At 53.2% G+C, this 18,491-nt stretch overlaps 5 protein-coding genes across 5 annotated transcripts; 2 read left to right on the forward strand and 3 right to left on the reverse strand.

Moving 5' to 3' along the window:
• Positions 1-463: 463 nt before the first annotated feature.
• Positions 464-2,657, forward strand: CAOG_00296 (ubiquitin). Its single transcript, XM_004365110.2, has 4 exons — positions 464-1,062; positions 1,152-1,247; positions 1,325-1,966; positions 2,102-2,657. Exons 1-4 carry the CDS (start codon positions 535-537, stop codon positions 2,525-2,527), a joined length of 1,692 nt encoding a protein of 563 aa, XP_004365167.1. The 5' UTR covers positions 464-534; the 3' UTR covers positions 2,528-2,657.
• On the reverse strand, positions 2,623-6,754 carry CAOG_00297 (hypothetical protein). The gene is made up of 9 exons (XM_004365111.2): positions 6,668-6,754; positions 5,188-6,188; positions 4,851-5,073; positions 4,611-4,738; positions 4,364-4,518; positions 4,015-4,236; positions 3,706-3,907; positions 3,074-3,614; positions 2,623-2,982 (listed from the first exon to the last, which is right to left on the reverse strand). The coding sequence occupies exons 1-9, from the start codon at positions 6,702-6,704 to the stop codon at positions 2,717-2,719; spliced, it is 2,775 nt and encodes a 924-aa protein (XP_004365168.2). The 5' UTR covers positions 6,705-6,754; the 3' UTR covers positions 2,623-2,716.
• Positions 6,755-7,334: 580 nt separating this feature from the next.
• Positions 7,335-12,294, forward strand: CAOG_00298 (hypothetical protein). The gene is made up of 10 exons (XM_004365112.2): positions 7,335-7,741; positions 8,616-8,917; positions 9,033-9,128; positions 9,274-10,435; positions 10,540-10,621; positions 10,761-11,337; positions 11,446-11,562; positions 11,655-11,752; positions 11,845-11,974; positions 12,071-12,294. Exons 1-10 carry the CDS (start codon positions 7,504-7,506, stop codon positions 12,179-12,181), a joined length of 2,913 nt encoding a protein of 970 aa, XP_004365169.2. The 5' UTR covers positions 7,335-7,503; the 3' UTR covers positions 12,182-12,294.
• CAOG_00299 (hypothetical protein) lies at positions 12,231-13,804 on the reverse strand. Its single transcript, XM_004365113.2, has 5 exons — positions 13,443-13,804; positions 13,024-13,097; positions 12,821-12,946; positions 12,601-12,728; positions 12,231-12,506 (listed from the first exon to the last, which is right to left on the reverse strand). Exons 1-5 carry the CDS (start codon positions 13,697-13,699, stop codon positions 12,384-12,386), a joined length of 708 nt encoding a protein of 235 aa, XP_004365170.1. The 5' UTR covers positions 13,700-13,804; the 3' UTR covers positions 12,231-12,383.
• CAOG_00300 (hypothetical protein) lies at positions 13,805-18,463 on the reverse strand. The gene is made up of 14 exons (XM_004365114.2): positions 18,016-18,463; positions 16,959-17,688; positions 16,608-16,857; positions 16,296-16,483; positions 16,062-16,190; positions 15,837-15,965; positions 15,665-15,745; positions 15,484-15,584; positions 15,260-15,396; positions 15,035-15,168; positions 14,838-14,945; positions 14,636-14,764; positions 14,334-14,543; positions 13,805-14,203 (listed from the first exon to the last, which is right to left on the reverse strand). Exons 1-14 carry the CDS (start codon positions 18,441-18,443, stop codon positions 13,976-13,978), a joined length of 2,982 nt encoding a protein of 993 aa, XP_004365171.1. The 5' UTR covers positions 18,444-18,463; the 3' UTR covers positions 13,805-13,975.
• Between the last annotated feature and the right edge of the window lie 28 nt (positions 18,464-18,491).

Raw genomic sequence — 18,491 nt, forward strand, 5'->3', positions numbered from 1 at the left:
ATCGTCCAGAAGGAGAACAAGAGTTTCGAGTTGCAATCTGTGCGTTCGATGAGCCACACTCCCGCCACTCATTGCGTCGCTCACGACTGTTTCTGCATGTCACCAAGCTCTGTGACAGTGGTTGAGTCAGCATTGCCACAGAATGTGCACTCGCTATTAGACCTGCATCAGCGTTTCTGTTCCTCCACAACCTTTGAGCGCTTCCCTTTGCTCCATCTTGGATTCTCGTCCTCTCATTAGCAACAACACTCGCTTCCACTCACACTGTCGCACCCTCGTTTTGCTGTTTCGCATTCCTTCGTTCAGTTGACAACTGCAATGTTTATTAATAGTTCAAAATGCTGAGCAAAGCCGAGCAAACATAAAAAACAAGCGTTTTTTTTGTCGGTTGAAAATCTATTTTGAGCTTGCTGTCGCTATAAAAGGGCGTTGCGATCTTGAGCTTTCCAAAGCACAGTCTTTTCTTTTGTAATTCTTTCATCTTCAACAACACCAACACTATCACAAAGCCAAGCACACTACATTGACACAATCATGGACATTTTCGTGAAAACGCTGACCGGCAAGGTCATTCCGATGAACGTCAAGGACAGCGATCTGATTTCGACAATCACAGCGTTCATCCAGAAGAAAGAGCTTGTGCCTGCCGCGCGCCAGCTCCTCACGTTTGCAGGCAAGCCGCTCGAAGCCGACAAGACGGTTGGATTTTACTCCATCACCAAAGAGTCGGTGCTCAAGGTCGAATTTATGGCGCCCAAGACAATCAACCTCTTTGTCAAAACCGCCACCGGACTCGTCACGCCCGTCACCATCAAAGGCAATGAGCCAGTGCGCCGCATCTTTGACATTATGCGCGACACGCACGGTATTGCGGCCGAAGACTTGACGCTCGAGTACGACGGAGTTGTGCTCGAGACTGGGCGTGCAGTTGACAGCTACAACGTCAAGGAAGAGGCGGTTCTCAACGCCACCGTTGTCGTCTCTGCCAGCTCCAAAGGCAAGGGTTCCTCGGCATCGAGCAAGCCCGACAACGGGTCCTTTACTACAAGCATTGACAAGCATGTAAGTTTCGATTTTTGCCTTGTCCTTTACATTTCTTCGTTCACGATATTTTGACTGACTCGAAGTTGTACGGTTTTTGAATCTCGCAGGCTTTGATGCAAAGCTTTGCCACCGGCCAGTCAAACAAGGTTGAGATTTGCTTTGCGTTCGACACTACTGGAAGCATGTCTTCGTACATTGCCGCGGTAAAGCGCCTTTTCGAGTGACACAAAGCGGAGGTATTGCTTTGCTGCAACTCACGCTATCGTACTCATCAAACCAGGTTCGCGCAGAGCTCAAGTCCATCAGCACCAAGCTCATGAGCAACATTAGCAGTCTCCGGATTTCGATTTGCGCGTTCGGCGACTACTGCGACCAATTCAGCTCGTACGTGCTCAAGCAAGAGGATTTGACCTCGGACATCAAGAAGCTTTGCTCCTTTGTGGAGAAGGTCGGCAACACGGGCGGCGGTGACGCACCAGAGTGCTACGAGTACGTGCTGCGCCGCATCCAGGACTTGTCCTGGAGCGAAGACGCCTCCAAGGCCCTCGTGTTGATCGGAGACGCCGACCCGCACCCGGCAGACTACACTTCGCTTCACATTGACTGGCGCTTGGAAGCGGAGCAGCTTGCTCACATGGGCATCAAGGTGTACAGCGTTCAAGCCGGTGGCTCGTCGGGCACTCACTTCTACCGGGACGTGGCAGCCATGACTGGCGGCTACTTTGTTCCGTTTACGCAGTTCCAGCTGATCACCGACATGTTTTTGGCGGCTTGCTACCGAGAGGCGAGCGAGAAGCACCTGGCGGCATTCAAAGCCGAAAAGCAAAGCGCGGGCAAGATGGACGCCCAGCTGACGAGCATGATGGACGCCATTTCCGGCCCGGCCAAGGAGGCCACCGTGTTTGCTGAAGCTGAAGCTGAGGTATGTATCGTGGCGTATCAGCTAGGCATTGGAGGGGTGATTGCCACCAGTAGTATACTCGTCAGTTTCGCTCACTTGTTGGTCTTGTTTCTTTCTCTTTCTTTCTTTTTTTGTTTGTTTTGCCCTCTGCGCTAGGTGGAAGACAGCTCGTCTCTGAAGCCTGGTTCAGCAAAGCAAGCAAAGGTCCCTAGACGTACCCAGATCGTATATGGCCAGCCCAACTACTTTTACGAGGAAAAGTCGGGCAAGTTCCAGCAGTATTCGGCAAAGTATGAAAAGGCGTACAAGAAGATTCTGGCGGCGGAAGCGGGCGAGAGCGTTGACAATTTTGCCGACGACGACGAGGATTCGGGCGAAACGAGTCGAGCGTCTGACAGTGGCGTTGCATCGTCCGAGGACTCTGACTCTGACTCTGAGGCCGCACGCAAGCCGACCGAGCCGCATACTGTCATTCCTGGCTCGCCTCGCAAGAAGCGCTCACACGAGAAGACTTCCGATGCCTCCAAGCCCCGTGTTTCGAGGAAATCGAAAGCAAAGGACGGCAGGTGCGTCATTTGCTAAGAACCACCATCATCGTTGGGTTTTAGCGCTTGTTCCAACAACAACAACAACAACAACAACAACAAAATGTAATTACATGTATACTTTGAACTGATTTGGTTGTATAATAAAAAGGTGATATTATGAAGGATGGTCTTAACAATGGAAATAATGAAAGGCGTGGCTGAAAAATAACTTCCAGCAGTCTGTTTAAGCCGCGCTAAGCAAGGTATTGACGTCTTCGACAAGCTGCTCCTCAAAGTGCACAAAGGAAAGGGCCAGCTCGTCCGAATTGTACTCGACAGCCACGTTTGGAGGGAGCGGATCTTCCACAAAGAAGGATTCTAGCGATGGGATTCCAGGCAGTGGGTCATTCGATCTTCGCGACTGGAGAATGGCCTCCTGCGGCACAATACTGACGGTCGGAGCCATTGGCCGACTTCGTTTTAACAAATCAATGATGGTACGCAAAGGAGCTGTGACAAACAACACATTGATCAAACAAAATCCAGGTAAGCCCAATGCAAATGCCCGAACGCAACAGCGACTCTGAACAACATGCTGTACCGTCGGATGGGAGCAAGGAGAGCGTGGAGACACGCCCAGCATTCTCTTGTTGAGGCGGTGCACAAATTACTACCAAGATGGAGGTCAGGGTGTCAACGACAAGACATGCGGGTGGTTGCAGGTCTTGCACGGCGGCAAAGTTTGAAGACAGACGCCGGGGTGAAGGGCTGAATGACTGGGTGCTATCCATCAAGAGCAATCCAGGGTACATGGTTAACTTGGCCAAATGGCAGGGCAGTGTTGACACGGCCACATGAGCAGCAATCTGGCGATCTGTACTGGCCGGATTGGGATGCAACAGTGGCCCTCGCAGCAGCCCGTAGACCAAGCGCGGTAATTGGTCGAGCGCAACATGGAAGGGGAAGTGCAACGCCTCGACCTGCCTGTCGCTCTCGGGTGTGGTCGAGCTGGGTGAAATGACAGCATCCAGACCACGAGTATTTTGGATGTGCAGGTAGTAATTCTTCTGGAGGACGACGAGCCAGTCACACAAAACCGATCGGGCGGCCTGAATGCCTTCTTGGATGCTAGCCAATAGCATCTGAAAATAAAAAAAGAGGAAAGGAAACCGTTCGCAAAAGTCAATACATCCGATTCGGTCATGAAAATTGCAACAACACACTGGTGTGTACCTTTTGTGTAATCATCCACATGACCACGTCTTCGTGCATGCTGTGGTACAATTCGTCCAAGTCGCGCGCAATGGGCATTTGAACGGTACACAACCGCAGCCGCTGTTCGATCAGAGGGCGGGCTCCTCGCACAACATCGGTTTTGGAGGCGCAGTAGTGATACAAAAAGGCAACCTGTAAAGTGGGGATGCCAATCAACCCACTACCCAAGAAACAAACGCCAGGCGCACGGTCAGTATCAGCATTTGAGCCAAGGTGGGTGAAAGCCGATCAACAACCATCAACGTTCACACAAAATAGCGGACGCACTTGAGACTGGACTGCTTTGTGAGGCCCTCTGCAGGATATCGAAAGTCGATATCAAAGGGAATGGTGCGGAATTGGTCGCATCCAACCAGCTGAAGGAGCTGTGCATCGACTCGACCACTGGCTCCGAAAACAAGGTTGGCTGTGTGACTGAGTTGAAGCTCGGTGGAGCATCGGATCCTTAACTGCGCGTTCATGGCACGAGGCAACGACAGTCGGCGATATCTGCACAAATGGACCAAACCAAACCCAAGCGCTCGTCAACAATCCAAAACAACACTCTCGCGGTACACTTGCACTGCAAATAAAAATGAGTCAGAAAAGGCAAAAAGCAGTCAAGCCGATCGCTTACACGTCTTGTGGCAATGTGCACGACGCCAGCGATGGGTAGGTGTGCACCACACCCCCAGTGAGCACAGAAAGAGGCGTCATGTTTGCCAAGTGGGTGCTGTCACTGTCCAAAATAAAAAGATCAACGGTGGTCGAGGTGCTAACGGCTTTTGCGGCCTAGATCACACGGATTGGTATTGAAAAAACCACCCCAAAAGTTAGAAACATTTGCTGGACGCGTGTCGCTCTTTGCAACAAAAGAAACCTACCATCGCTTGGAAGGCAGTTGTGTGGGATCGGAGATAGCTCAGCGATGCATGCTGAGCAGGCGCAGGTGGTGCGGGCTCGGATCCCGGACCGTCGGTCGGAGGCCCGCATGTAAATAGCATCAAGTGGGCTGCGACCAGGAGCAGTCAAAAGGAGAAGACCGAGATTAGTGACAACAACACGATACTCTTTGTGCACTCTTCTCAGCAAAAAACATCATAAGAAAACCCAGCCCCGCTTACCAAAGAATTCGGGCTTCAAAGCCTCTTGCTTGGATGAACGCTCCTCCTTGAAACGCACAAGCATGTCGAGCACGCTTGCCAGGGCTGGAATGGTTCGCCTGGGGGTTGATGCGGGCATGGTGAGAGAGGGGCCAGCAGTTGGATCGAGCGGCCGCGCTGCCAAGCCCGAAATGGATGGAAGCGTTTCGAGCGCGTCGTTGACTGCGGCCTGGCATTCACCGACCTATTTCCAGAATTCATCCAACAAACAAACAAGAGCGGTCGTTAGGCACAACACGTCGTAAACAGAACGAGCAAAAACAAAACAAGGAAAAACTTTGACAAAAAAAAGCCTAACCGGAACCATCAGACTTTCAACAGAGAACAAATCTTCTAGTTGAGTGCTCGGCAATCTCGGATCAGTGTCCAGGCGGATATAACGAACATGCGGCACAGACAGCTCACTGTCATCAAATGCGATCTGCGGGGCGGGCGCGGTCGAGAGATCGAGCATTGGGTCGCGGAGACGGGCGGCATGTTCGTCGCCCAAGCCAGCATTAAGCCCTTTCCGAATGACCGACAGACGAACCAGTGTCTTCAGATCAAACGCACCAAGCTGGTGGTCGAAGGTCAGGAGACAGAACAGTGCCTGCGGAGGCAGAGACTCGAAGGCCGCAAGGACGCCGGCGCGGATGACAGCCATTGCCTCCAGCGAGCCAGTCGTGTCGACGAGTGCAATGTACACGGGCTGAGGTTGGACACTCGCTGACGAAGCAGCAGCAGTAGTCCGAGTCCCGAAGGCGGCGGGGCTCGTGGGCGGGGACGTCGCGGTCGCTTGCACCCCCGCGCCAGCACGAGGATGGAATGGCATGTCAATGGCGGGCGTATTGAGCTCGGGCAGCGAGGGCCGCGCGCTCGCCCTGGCGTAACGCTCAGCTGGCGAAGGAACGGCGGCGGGGTCTCGACTGGAGGACGGCGCAACGGAACTTGGCATCGATTGACTCATGCACAGCGGGCACGTCCACTGTCCCGAGTTGTTCCAGCAAATGTAAGGGTTAATGTAGCCCGAGCAATCCCCGCAACGTGCGAGCATGACTGCCGCAACGCTGTTGGTCTCCACGACGGGATGGAACGGATCGCGGTTGCCAGGCCAGTCGCCTCGACCAGCAACTGGAAGCGGCGCCGTCGTGCCAGCAGCAGCGTCCTGCCCGCCGTTGCTCGACCGGTCGGTCTGGCCATGCTTGGATCCATCCCCAGTGCCATCGCCGCCGGCACCGATCCGCGCCAGCCTCACCGGCGGCGGTGCAAACGGATTGAGAGCGCATCCCCACGGCAGATTGGACGCCCTCTTGACCTCAGCTGTGACACACGCAGCAACGACGCACAAAGTGAGCAAACATGGATTCTCTTCCCAGCACGATGGATGTCCGGCTGTCGGGTTGGTCAGGTGGAGGCGCGCGGCAGAGCACGAGCAAAGAGAAAAATTTGGAAAAAAAAAAACGTAAAAAATAAAAATACAATGTTTGCTGTCAAAAACCCGTTGCACGCGCGTTTCACACCAGACGCAGGCACCGCACGTCTCGCTGGTGGGGAAGCCCCTCCGCAGCGTCAGGATGGTTGTTTGAGCGCAAGTCGTCCCCAATCCACACGCAAAGGGAGGGGGGGGGAACGACAAGCAAGCGGCGGCCAACAGCGCATGCTTGAGAAAAGCATGTCAACCCTCCAAAAAGCACCGCAGACACGAACGATTCCCACTCTCCCACAAGCGCCACATCACCACCAACGCTCAAGGCGCAATGAACGACTTGTCACACAGGGAGCAGCGGCAGTGCACGTACACGTCCGTGGGAAGCGCTCTGCGGTAAACGACAGCATTTGGTTCGAAACAAAGAATGGAGGAAAAAAGTACAAAAAAAAAAATGGCGACTGCAATCTCGGTGAAGACCAAACCAGAAACATCGAGCAAGCAGTGAGAACAAACCAGGCCAGCTGAATCAGAGGGGAAGGGCAAGGGCTACTGGCGCAAATCACGCAACGAGCGTCTGGGCGAGCGGCAGATTGTCGAATGTTGTTGTTGTCGTTTGGGGGGTTTGTGTTATTTCGTTTGTTATTTTGTTGTTGGATGATTTGGCGCGATCCGGTCGAGCAGCTCAATCGCAAAGCCTGCGATTTGCTAGTGCTGATGCAGATCTACCTGTGTGATGACCAGTGCACCGTAGATCGCTTTTGCAATGTGAGCGATGATGCGAGTACTCTATTTGTGTCGGTTCATTCGCTTTTTTTTTTCTTTTTTTTTTTCTTTTTTTTTCCTCGTCTGGTTTTGTTTCAATCCAAGGCGCAACCCAAAAACCACCTTTTGTTTTCGCGCTTTTTTGGATTGCATTCTCGCGCTTTCTTCCTCTCTCTCTCTCTTTGAGCTGATTGGCCTGTGATTCTTGTCCTCGGCTATTCGCTCTCGCTCTCCGGCCGCTCCCCATCGTTCGTTGTGATCGATCGAGCTCCGTTGTTGCTCGCGCCTGCTTTTTTTTTTTTTTTTTTCTTTTCTTTTGGTTTTTGGTTTTTGGTTTTTGGGTTTTGGGGCATTTTCGCGACATCTCCTCCCTGCCTCCCGCCCTCTGTCTCGCCCATTCGCCCTCGCCCACAACAAAAGAGCAGCAAGCAAACAGCACTGGCCATGTTCAAGCGCGCGGTGAAGGACAAGGACGCCAAGGACGCCAAGGACAAGAAGGCCACTTCCCCTGCGCCTCAGGCAGCAACCCCAGCGCTGGCGGCGTCTGGCTCCCAAGGCGGCAGTAGTGTCGGCAGCAATGGCCCCGCATCGGCCTCGAGTGCCCTGACACCCCCGAGCCCGACCGGCTCTGTCGGCAGCAATTTCAGTTACGACGGCTCGGTGAAACTCGCCAATCCCCGCTGTACGTCCGATTCCCCACCCTTCTTTCCCCCCCCCGCGCGGCCAATTCCTTCCTCCTGCCATTTGCATGTGTGTGTGCGCTGTGTCTTGTCTCGCAGTGCCCCGCCTGCCTGTCAGTGGATCGATTCGATCACTGTCGCCTTCCGAACCGATCCTTGAGTCATTTTTTTCGTCTGGTGACTTGGAAATTGGTCTTTTTTTTTTTTTTTTTTTTTTTTCTTACTTACTTTTCCAAAAAAACAACCACAGTTTGTGGCGATTTCTTCAGTTTGAAAAGCGCGAAGAGAGGAAGGGGACGGAAGCAAAAGAAACAACACCATCACTTTTGACAAACGTCGTTGCTACGCCGTGTTGCCGAGCCAAGTGCTGGGGTGCACGCTTGAGACGATGGAGCAACTGTGGCAACCAAAAAAAAAAAAAAAAAAAAAAAAATCAAATAGATCCAAACCACAATGCAAAACAAAAACAAAAACAGAAAAAATAAAAAAAAAAAAAAACAATACTACGCAGCAACACACATCACGATCGAATTGGCGGGTTTGTCGCGAACAAACAAAAACAAAGTGTGACCAGGGAGGGGGGGAGCAGCACGGGGATGAGTCAGTATATTCTCACCATGCAAAGACCCTCTTTCGTTGTGTGCGCTTGTCGTGCCGCGCCTTGTGGCCGCAGCTTTGTGCGTTTTTGTTTTTGTGGTTGTGGTTGTGGGTTTTTTGGTTGGTTTTTATTTTCTGCTGTTTTCGGTTTGGTCGCGAGTGTGAAATTTCACTCAGATCATTTTCAAAAAAACGGTTTTTTGGATATTGCGCAGTTCTGGGGGGAAAAAATACTCACGCGATCTCTGTGTGTCGGTGTTGCTGGTGTGCGTATCGCAGTGGCCGGTTTGATGGTCGAGGAAGGCGGCGAAAAGCTCACACTGAAGGCGCCGCGCCTTGCAACCGCTCTCTCGGCCCTGCTCGCGCTGCGTGTGGAAATCCCAACCACCGGCCAGTCTGGCAAAGTCAAGCTCTCGCCATACACGCTGGTCAAGGACGCCATCCAGCTCATCATTCGCGAAATGGGCGTCAAGACCGACGAGCCGTTTGGCATGCTCGCCAAAATCATCAAGGACGGCGCTGAAGTCGGTCTGTGGTTGCTGGAGGAACGCACTCTCTGGTCGTACCAACTCGAGGAATTGGTAGGGCGTTGCTCTGGTGCCCGCTTTTTGAGTTCGGGATGGTTTTTTTTTTTTTTTGGTCGATTTGTTTTTCGCTGACAACCGAGCTGCTGGTCTCTCACTAACTTCCACACAGACGTTGATCGAAGTCAAGCCAAAGACCCCTGAACATCATGAAGTTCGTGTTGTTGTGCCAGCTCAGGAGATTGTCAGCACACTGTCGTATGATCAGGCAAGCGGTATTGTGGCGCGGATGTTGGCGATTGCGTCAGTTCCTTGCTCATTTTCGTCCTTCTTTCCTGATGCAAATCCGCTCTTTTTCCATCTTTATTTGCTCTACTCCATCCTTCCTTCCTTTGCCCCCCAAAAACTACCAGTTCACCACTGTCCGAGAGGTCACCAATGAAATTCTGAGCCAGCATCCCTTCCTCGAGAAGCAGCAGTACGCGCTTTACTTGACTCGCGAGTCGCTGTGGCTCAACGACGCAGAGACGCTCGCATCCTACCAGCTGGGTGTTCAGGACATGGTGGAATTCAAACAGCGCACAGCAGCGACCGAAGAAAAAGCCAAGTCCGTTCTGCTCGATATCGGCCTCCCAGAGCACGGCACAACTCGCAAGCTGCTCGTGCCACTCACCACCACTGTGGCCGAGGTCATCACCATGCTGCTCCGCAAAGCGGCCGTCATTGACACGAGCAACTATGGCCTGTACCTGCTTCCGAACGCCAACCGACCGGGTATTTGGATGGAAGACTACAAGTTTTTGGCCTCCTTCCAGCTAGAGAGCCGCGAGCAACTCGAGTTTAAGAGCAAATTCAAGCAATTCTCGATCGAAATCCATCTGGCCTCGCGCGCGCGTCCTCCGCACAGCGAAAACAAGCCAATCGTCCTCAAGCCGCTGGTCGACGATTCTGCGACCGTGGCAGAGGCCATTGACATGGTTATCACCGAGTATTCGCTCAACAGCAACCGCAATTACGGTCTGTTCATGTATGACGATGAGCAGCAACCGCCAGAGCGCAAGCTGTTTGACATTGGCAACAAGGAGTTCCTTGTCTTCCGAGCCATCCGCAAGAACATGCGTTGTGCGCTTGCCAGCGAGCCTCAGCATGTCGAGTCCGTTTCGCTTGACGTGGACGAGGTGGCATCGCTGATCTGCGAGACTGTCGCCCGACGATTCGGCCTCCCGCAAACTGCAGCCTACCGGCTCCGCCACGACGCGCCAACCGGACCCGTCGTGCTTCAAGCCAGCCAATCCCTCTTTGATGCAGGTGTGCCGGACGAGGCGCTCCTCCTGCTCTTCCTCGACCCACTCGCTCCCAAGGTTGCTCGCTCTCTCGGCACGGTCAAGCGAGCCTTGTCACGCACCGACTCCCGTCTTGTGGAGGTCGACTATGAGGTGAACATCTGGGATGAAGGTCCAGACTCTGATGCGAACATTCTTCTGGAAACGCAGCCAGACAGCGAGGGCAACCGACAAGTCCGCGCTGCCAGCTTCAACAAGCTCGTGGAGCGTCTCACAGACAGCAAGATGGCAGGTAATGACGATGCGTCGATGAAACAAAAAAAGGAAGGCTGCCGCGGCACTTGGAAGTTTGGGACGCCCTGTCTGACCTTGTGTGTTGTTGTTGCTCTGAAACAGATCTCAAGTTTGTCAAAACATTCCTGCTCACCTACCAGTCGTTCACGTCACCTGAGCGACTGCTTCAAAAACTGATTGAGCGGTAAAGCAGCATGCCGTTATTTTCGCCAAACCCGCCCGATCGTGTTTGGCGGTGGAAGTGATTTGTGACCTCGAAACTCACTTGTGCTCCATCACTTTGTCAACTCTGATTTCGTGATTCCGTGTCATCATTTTTTTAGCTACAATGTGGTGCGGGCCCCTAATTCGTCGTATTCTGACTTCCAGGTCACTCAGCGCTCGATTCAAGCGCGTGTGTGCAACGCGCTCAAGTTGTGGATGGAAAGCCCACAGCCCGATTTCGAAGGCAACGAGGAGCTGCAAGAGGCCGTCCTCAGCTTCATTCGCGAGACTGTCTCGGTGGATGCGCCAAAGCTGGCAAAGGCTCTCCGCAATGCCATGCAGAAGGCCAAGCTCGGCGGCGCCATGCGCGAACGCAACTTTGGCTGCGACGACAACGCCCCCGAAGTGAAAGTCCCCAAGAACATGAACGAAAACCTGAATTTGATTGACTTCGACCCAGAGGAGATTGCTCGGCAGTTGACGCTGATTGACTTTAGGCTTTTTGCGTCCATCAAGCCAGCCGAACTTCTCGGCCAGGCGTGGAACAAGGAATCCCATCATCATCGTGCCATGAATGTGATGGCCCTCATCAAGCGAATCAATGATGTTGGCTCGCTGGTTGCCACGGCCATTCTGGTCCCCAAGGATCCAAAGACTCGCGCTCGGGCATACAGCACGTTTATCACCGTCGCTTCGGTGAGTCTTTGGTGCTAGGATTGCTTTGCTTGTCGGGAGAGGGGTTGGAAAGGTGGTGTTCAAAGCGCGCTCATTTGCTCGTCGTTGTTGCTCGCATTCTTTTGACAGCACCTCTTTAACATGAACAACTACTCCACTTGCATGGCTGTTGTTGGTGGCATCAACAACTCGGCCATCATGCGTCTCAAGCACACCAAGAAGGAAATTGACAAGAAGCTTCTCAAGGTGAGTTGATGACTACGAACTTGAGTGTCACACGCTTTGCTGGTTGCTAAGCCCTTCTTGGTTTGTTTTTGCTCCTTTGTACCACCTCCTAGCGCTTGGCGGACATGGAAAAGTCGCTGAGTCCGGAGAAGAATTACCGCGAAATGCGAGATTTGCTGCACAAGGTCAACCCTCCGTGCTTCCCCTATTTGTAAGTTTGGAAGCAGTTCTGATCGACCTCAAAAGCTGGCAAGTTGTCTCCTATTCTCACCATTTTTCCTTGGTCTCTTTTCAACGACGCAGGGGCGTTTACACGTCGGATTTGACCTTCTTGGATGATGGCAACCCAAATTTCATTGGCGAGCTTGTCAACGTGGAAAAGCGCCGTCTGGTCTTTAACATCATCACAGACTTGATCACCTTCCAAGATAAGGTATGGTTGCTCGATTGACTGCGTTGAAACTGTTGAAGCTGTTGCCTTTGTTTTTTTTCCTCACCTCTCCTGTTTCTCTCTGTCTGCCACTTGCAGCCTTATAACTTTATGCCCTTCCCCGAACTCAAGTCGATGCTGTTGAATTTCGACGTCATCAATGACAAGGAGTTGTATGAATATTCTCTCAAGCGCGAGCCCCGCGAGTAGAGGAGGTCGCTGCCAATTTGTGTGTCTGTGTGTGTACGCTTATGTGTTTCGACTTGTTTACGTTTCTGTCTCGTTTATTGTTGAAAATAATCGACAGCTCTCGTTTTCCTCGGCTTTCTTCTGACCTCGTTGAAAAAAACCAAAAAGAAGAAGAAGAAGAGTTGTCTGGTTGCAAAAATTGAACCCAAACAAAAAAATGTGTCTAAAATTCTCGCGAGGGCCGTTTGCTGATGATCCGCCAGCAGATAAAGCCAAACAGAGCGAGCTCAATGTACAACGGAACAAGTGCGCCTGCACAGCTCTCGCCGGACTCGTTTATCAAGGTCTGCTCGGTGCAAGAACAATCACAGCAGAAGGGTCGTGTTAGCGCACAAAAAAGAGATGTCGAGCAGATGTTTGTTTGGCGTTCGACGACTCACCAACAACGAGGCAGCAAGATGGGCAATCGGCACAATGGCCACCAAGACTTTCGAATTGGTGTTCATGCCGTGCGAAAAGACGACGTGCCAGAAGACATGGAGGAGCGAGAAACAGCAGATCGTAAATGCTACAACAAAGCGCAACAATGTTATTTGAGTGCATGATTTCATGAAGGGGAAAAGGCGTCCTGAAGCCAAAGCCAGCGCAAGGATTACTCACCTGAAACAAGATAGTACGAATTGCCAGTGCAGCCAGGTGATGGGAGCATGCCGGGGCCAGTTGCAACAGACAGGACTGGGTTGAATTGGATCAACGCGCTCATAATGCCAAAGCCCAGACCGCTCACTGTGGCCAGCCACCAATATGAGCACAGAACATGCAGAAACTAGTTTCAACCTGTTTTCGCTCGTTTACGAACTCACCGTAAGCGAGGCGGTGATGCACCAGCCGTGAATTGGCGAAATCGGCCACTTTGAGGAGACCCGGCTCGGCACGTCTGTAGCAGCAAAACGCAAGCAAGAACGAGTACGGTAAGATCGAGCGAATCAACAATGACGAGAAACACTGGAGGGGAGATATTTGAGGCAGAAGTGATTGAGAGTGAGAGGAAAGAGAGCGGCAGATCAAAAATCTGGGAAAAATACGAAAATACGAAAAATACAAAAAATTGACAAGTTTGTGCCATGAATTTCGGTCAGACCTCCCCCCACACACACCCGCTCAGCTCCGAGTCGACAACCAAAACAGACAGGGATAACACTGGAAGATGAACAACGCCAGAATGAGGCGTCCATGGGCCGTGGGAACAGCGCGAATGAGCATTCTGAAGAAGCCGCCTTACTTGAGGACGCGGTAGGTTGCCCAGCGGCCGACCTCCTGGAGAGCGACGGCAAGGAAGATGGCCCAGACGTACGCGTCGCGGATGGGCGAAATGATAAACCAGAGGATGGACGTGACGAGGATGGAGAGCAGCCAGAAGAAGGCCGAGCAGACGAGCAGCACGACGAGCTCGGCGGACTGCGCGACCGTCAGCAGCACAAGCACGAGCACGGGCGAGAACGCAATCAGCGCAATGCCCAGCAGAACCATGAACGACATGGCTGTTTGCAGTGAACGAGGTGTGCGAAAGGCAAGTGAGCGCGATGAACTGGACTGGTTAAAGTTGTGAGACGCAAAAAAAAAAAAAAAAAAAAAAAAAAAAGAGTGTGCTGCATTGGAAATAAAACTACCAAGTCATCATTCGTTGACAATAGGAACGGAAGGAGGGGGGGGGGGCACGAAGAGGACCAGCATCAAAGCAGTGGCAAAACAAAAAAACCAAGTCGAGCAAACTAAAACCGACGGAAAAGGGCTCGTCGCTCGATCGATTCTGCTTTACTCGTCGCGCTCGAATGCGTGAATGGTGGCACGCAGGCGGCGCAGCTCATTCATGAGACGGACTTGGCGGTTTTGCTCACGCAGCAGCTCAAAGTGAGTGCGCAGACCAGTGCTGGCAGCCGCCCGATTTGCCGAAGAGGCGATTTCTTGGTCGGCCATCTTTGCGGCAAACTCGCGCAGATACTCGCTCTGAAGCGGACGGAACTTGACAAACACGCCACGCTCCTACCAGCACAATGGGGGGGGGAGAGGGAAGAAAGGGGTCGAGCGAAAAACAAGCAGAGAAGTGAGCAACTCAACCCGGACTCCACCAACCAAAACAAACAACCCAAAGATAAACAAACAAACAACGTACCGCTCCGCTCTTGCCCAGCTGCTTTTGCAAGGGATGAACCTTGGGAGGGGGAATCGGTGGCTTAAAGCCGCCCTCGGCGGTGTCGTACTCGTCAAAGATCTTGACCGACGACCGGCGCGCTTCGGGGACGCTCAACGCATCTTTTCCGTCCAAAGGCGCGCCTTGGAGGATGTGATGCGTAAAGGTTTGCACATAGGGATGATAATGGCTCTGAGAAACGTGCAAGCCATGCCCAAAAAAGGTGAGTTGCAGTTGCCGTGTGCAGGGTTTGTTGGGCATGCGTTCCACGCAAAGTCTGTTACCTGCAGAAGCGGGAGTTCCCACAAGGTGGTAGCAAAGGCACATGCATGCTCCGGGTCATCGAGCTCAGCGCGATACACTCCTGTCGATGACACGTCGCTATCCAACAGTTGCTCACAACGGGGATTGTTCTGCAGAACGCGAGTCCAATCGGGCGGTGAGCCTCCTCGCCAAAACACCCACTAACGCGCGACGTTTACACACCTTCATCAATCCACGGGTGGCAGTCATCAGGGCGAGAGACCCTTCTGCAGAAAGATTGGTTGCAATCGAGCACAGACGCTTTACGAATGCCGCCACACGATCAATCGACTAGCAGTAGTAGGACCAAACCAAAAACAGGTTAGAATCGTCAACTCCATACCCCAACCACCCCAGAAGATTCTTTCTTCTGGACACACCTGCTTGCGCTGTCGGAGCATCAATTCGAGACAAGAGACGAGCGGGCGAATGAGGCGCTCTTCGCCCACAACCGCAGGCAACGCGGCGTAGAGAGCGGCGTAAAAGTCCTTGAGATCAATGTTGAGAACCTCGCCTGAGAAAGTGCAGCAGAAAAAAATGTGGCACGTGCAATGCTCAGCAAAACAAGCAATCGTGCAGCCCTCTCATTGCTCACGTCAACACACCTTGTCCGGTCAGGATTTGGAAGGCAGCCTTCACGCAGTGGATTTTGGACTCGATGCTGACCGTTTCCTCGACCAGCAGGTTTTTCAACACCGACATAAGATCGCTGAAAAAGTCAATGTTGATCAAATGGGCAAATCTTTCGAAAAAAAAAGAAGGTGGAATCGGCAGTGAGCAACCATGGAATGTCTCTGAAAGACGTCCCGCAAAATGCGACGAGCCATACTTTGCCAAGCCCTCGAGGACACCCGGAAGCAATGGCGATCGCGTTGCGTTTTTAAGGACGCGGAAGTATGTCAAGAAGACCCACTTGAGCGTTTCAGTTTGCTGTCAAGCCAAAGCGGGCACCAGTGAAGTGAGGTGAGCGATTGTCCCGACGTGCAAACGAGCGAGCAAGACAGACGTACCATGCGCTGCCGGTCAACCTTGCTGACTTCGGCCTCGGTTTCGCGCATGGCCCGATCAAGCTCGGCGGCGACTTTGGTCTTCTGCAAGGGAGTAAGCCAGTTGGAATTGCGGGCAGTTGTTAGTACGTTGCAGCCGGGCGGAGTGCAAAGGGGTCACCGGAAAGTCACCCACCTTCTTCTCCTTCTTGGACATGTGCGGCTTCTTGCGAGACTGGGCGGACTTGTGGTTGTCGATCGGATTGATGTCCTTGACGGCCTCCAAGTCGCTGTCAAGGCGTAATCGCAAAAACGGGTCTACAATCTGTGGTGTCCACGAATCAACCCATCGAGAATAAACACATTTGGGAGGTCAGAATACTCATAGTGTCGAGAACAGCGTGAGGTACGTCGGACTGACAGTGCGGGGAAGGTTGTAATTTTTCGCCTTGACGAGCTTGGCGACCACCTTGACAACGTCCAACACGGCTTCGCCCTTTGGGTCGTTCTGGAACAGAGACACGATCGTTGCGCAGATTGGTGCTGCAAACTGTAGGATTTGTTCCCGAAAACAAGCACAGGCGGGGGTGGGGTGCAAAAAAATGAGCGAAAAGGGGTCGTGCTTGTCCTGTTGGCAGTCCAAGTCAACACTCACATTTTCGGGCTTTCGAACGCCCATCAGCGGCACCAACGTCGCAATAAGATTGACTGAAAAGTTAAAATACGGGTTTTGAAGCAAGAGCTCGCCCATGCACGTAATGGCGCATTCGGCAAGCTTGATGACTGATTCGGTTGCCAACTCGTTCTTGTCTTCGCCGTGCTTGTTACCAAGACCAACGAAGTCTGAAAGGTTGCATGTTCAAAAGCAGATAGTCGGGTGAGCCCTCTTCAAGTCTCCCACTTGATTAAACCCCTCAAGACAACCCCCCTCCGATCCCAAGAGCTTGTCGACAGGAGTCGCCCTCACCTTTGGTGCACTTGTCCAAAAACAGCAAGAATTGCTGGTACTGTCCGAGCAGGGCGGTTTCGAAAGCCTGGATTTTTTTGATTTCCTTGGAAACTTGCTGCTTGCCATCTTCTTCGTCGCCCGTGTCGCGAATGCGGTAGGCAGGAAGAATGTCCTTAAACACACGCACGGCGGTCAGCATGGCGAGCTTTTGGATGCGAATGTCATCCGACTCGCGGTAAAACCGGCCGATTTGCTTGAACAATCCAACCTGTTGATCATCGCAGGAGTAGTTTTGAAAGTGGATTCGCGTGAGCAGCGTTCAAGGACAACGCTCTTACAAGCACACGTACTATCTGCGCGCGCTCTTACATGGACTTCAGGATTCTCCATGATCTGTGAAGCAAACTCGGCAAGCTGTTGCTTGGCGCGGGAGAGCTGCTGTTGACGCCATGCAATCAGCGCAGCAAGCGGCATGTTTTCGAGGTCGGGCATGGCCTTGGCCAGCGACAGCTGGACCTCGTCGACTGGCTCCTCGACAGCCACTGGGCGCTTTGTTGGTGCGGGCGCTGCCGGCTCGTCGGCACGCTTGTTCTGCTTGGCCACAGACGGGGCCATCGGGGCGGTGACCATGACGAGGCCCTGTTTGGTCTTGAGCGGCATGCGCGAGCCACCTTCCTCCGAAGCAGGGTCTTTGCCGCCCTTGGAGCGTGCGGCAACCGCTTGCTCGTATTGCTCTTCCATGTTCTCGTCGTCGGCAGCACTCTTGCCGGGTTTGCGTGCGGCTGTTCGGCCGTGGCGCTCGTTGAACTCTTCTTCAATGTCACTGAGATGCACCGACGATGCGTCCGACTCGTCGCCATCCTCAACTTCATCGTCATCTTCGCCAGCATCGTCATCGTCTTCGTCTTCTTCTTCTTCGTCGTCTGCGCCGTCCTCAGCGTCATCAAAGTCCTCGACGTCGCTGTCAAAGTCGTCCTCGGCGATCGAGCCCTCATCATCGCTGCTGTCGAGATCGGCTGCCGTCAGCACTCGATAAGCCTTCTTGCCCTCTGGGCCTTGCTGTGGCTTGCCCTTGGCCAGCTGGATTTGCTTCTTGTCTCTGTGCGCGGATCCAATGCACAAAACGCCCCAAAAACCACATGTGAGATCCAGCCTGCAGCCAGCCACCCGATTGCGCATCCATTCCCCTCCACATTGACGTGCAACGTTGACATCCAAACGACGCCAATTCACACCAGCATGAAGAACGAGTGCTGGACTTGTGCTGCTTCCAAACTCCAAGCCCGCTGACCTGACAGCAAGTCCACATGGACTGCAATCACCTCCCATTTCGCAACTCTCACCCCGCTCCATCCACACACACACACACACACACCATTCGAGACACAGCAAACACTGAGAGTTGCAACAACGTGAACAAACGCACTTTTTCAGCGCGGCGGCCGAAGCATCAAAGTTGGAGAGGAAGGACATGGCGGACGGATTGCTGCGGAAGAAGGCGAGGTCCTCTGGCGACAGCTCCTCATCGCTGCTCTCCGCCTTGGTGCTGTCATCATCATGCTCGTCAGAGTCGCTGCCAGGACCGCGACGGGCGCCGTTGGCTGCTGCGCCTTGCTTCTTGTGGCCGTTGCTCGCCTGCTTTGAGCCAGCGCCCTTCTCTGAGCGCACGTGTTGCCGCTGCTGCTGTTGCTGTTGCTGTTGCTGCTTCCCGGACGGATGCGCCAGGCGGGCCTTCTTGGATGATCGGGATGCACCGCGAGCGGCGTCCGACTCGAAGCCGGCCTGCTGAGCCGTGCGGCGAGCTGGAGCTGCGGCGCCTCGGCTGCCTGAATGTTGCTGATGCTGCTTTCCCATCTCCCTTGCGCGAATGAGAATGTCGAGTGCATCCCCATCCAAAGCCAA

The sequence above is a fragment of the Capsaspora owczarzaki genome (assembly GCF_000151315.2).
Source record: "Capsaspora owczarzaki ATCC 30864 unplaced genomic scaffold supercont2.1, whole genome shotgun sequence".
Taxonomy (NCBI): domain Eukaryota; class Filasterea; order Ministeriida; family Capsasporidae; genus Capsaspora; species Capsaspora owczarzaki.

Coding starts and splice junctions, on each gene's coding strand:
- CAOG_00296 (XM_004365110.2), top strand. CDS start 535: ATGGACATTTTCGTGAAAACGCTGACCGGCAAGGTCATTCCGATGAAC. Junction 1,248..1,324: donor TGTCTTCGTACATTGCCGCG/GTAAAGCGCCTT, acceptor TCATCAAACCAG/GTTCGCGCAGAGCTCAAGTC. Junction 1,967..2,101: donor TTGCTGAAGCTGAAGCTGAG/GTATGTATCGTG, acceptor CCTCTGCGCTAG/GTGGAAGACAGCTCGTCTCT.
- CAOG_00297 (XM_004365111.2), bottom strand. CDS start 6,704: ATGCTGTCGTTTACCGCAGAGCGCTTCCCACGGACGT. Junction 4,739..4,850: donor TTTGAAGCCCGAATTCTTTG/GTAAGCGGGGCT, acceptor TCCTGGTCGCAG/CCCACTTGATGCTATTTACA. Junction 3,908..4,014: donor ACAAAGCAGTCCAGTCTCAA/GTGCGTCCGCTA, acceptor TTTCTTGGGTAG/TGGGTTGATTGGCATCCCCA.
- CAOG_00298 (XM_004365112.2), top strand. CDS start 7,504: ATGTTCAAGCGCGCGGTGAAGGACAAGGACGCCAAGGACGCCAAGGAC. Junction 7,742..8,615: donor GAAACTCGCCAATCCCCGCT/GTACGTCCGATT, acceptor TGCGTATCGCAG/TGGCCGGTTTGATGGTCGAG. Junction 11,563..11,654: donor TTGACAAGAAGCTTCTCAAG/GTGAGTTGATGA, acceptor ACCACCTCCTAG/CGCTTGGCGGACATGGAAAA.
- CAOG_00299 (XM_004365113.2), bottom strand. CDS start 13,699: ATGTCGTTCATGGTTCTGCTGGGCATTGCGCTGATTGCGTTCTCGCCC. Junction 12,729..12,820: donor TTCGTACTATCTTGTTTCAG/GTGAGTAATCCT, acceptor GCTTTGTTGTAG/CATTTACGATCTGCTGTTTC. Junction 12,507..12,600: donor ATCTTGCTGCCTCGTTGTTG/GTGAGTCGTCGA, acceptor TGCACCGAGCAG/ACCTTGATAAACGAGTCCGG.
- CAOG_00300 (XM_004365114.2), bottom strand. CDS start 18,443: ATGGGAAAGCAGCATCAGCAACATTCAGGCAGCCGAGGCGCCGCAGCT. Junction 17,689..18,015: donor TCGGCCGCCGCGCTGAAAAA/GTGCGTTTGTTC, acceptor ATCCGCGCACAG/AGACAAGAAGCAAATCCAGC. Junction 15,397..15,483: donor GTCCTCGAGGGCTTGGCAAA/GTATGGCTCGTC, acceptor TTTTTTCGAAAG/ATTTGCCCATTTGATCAACA.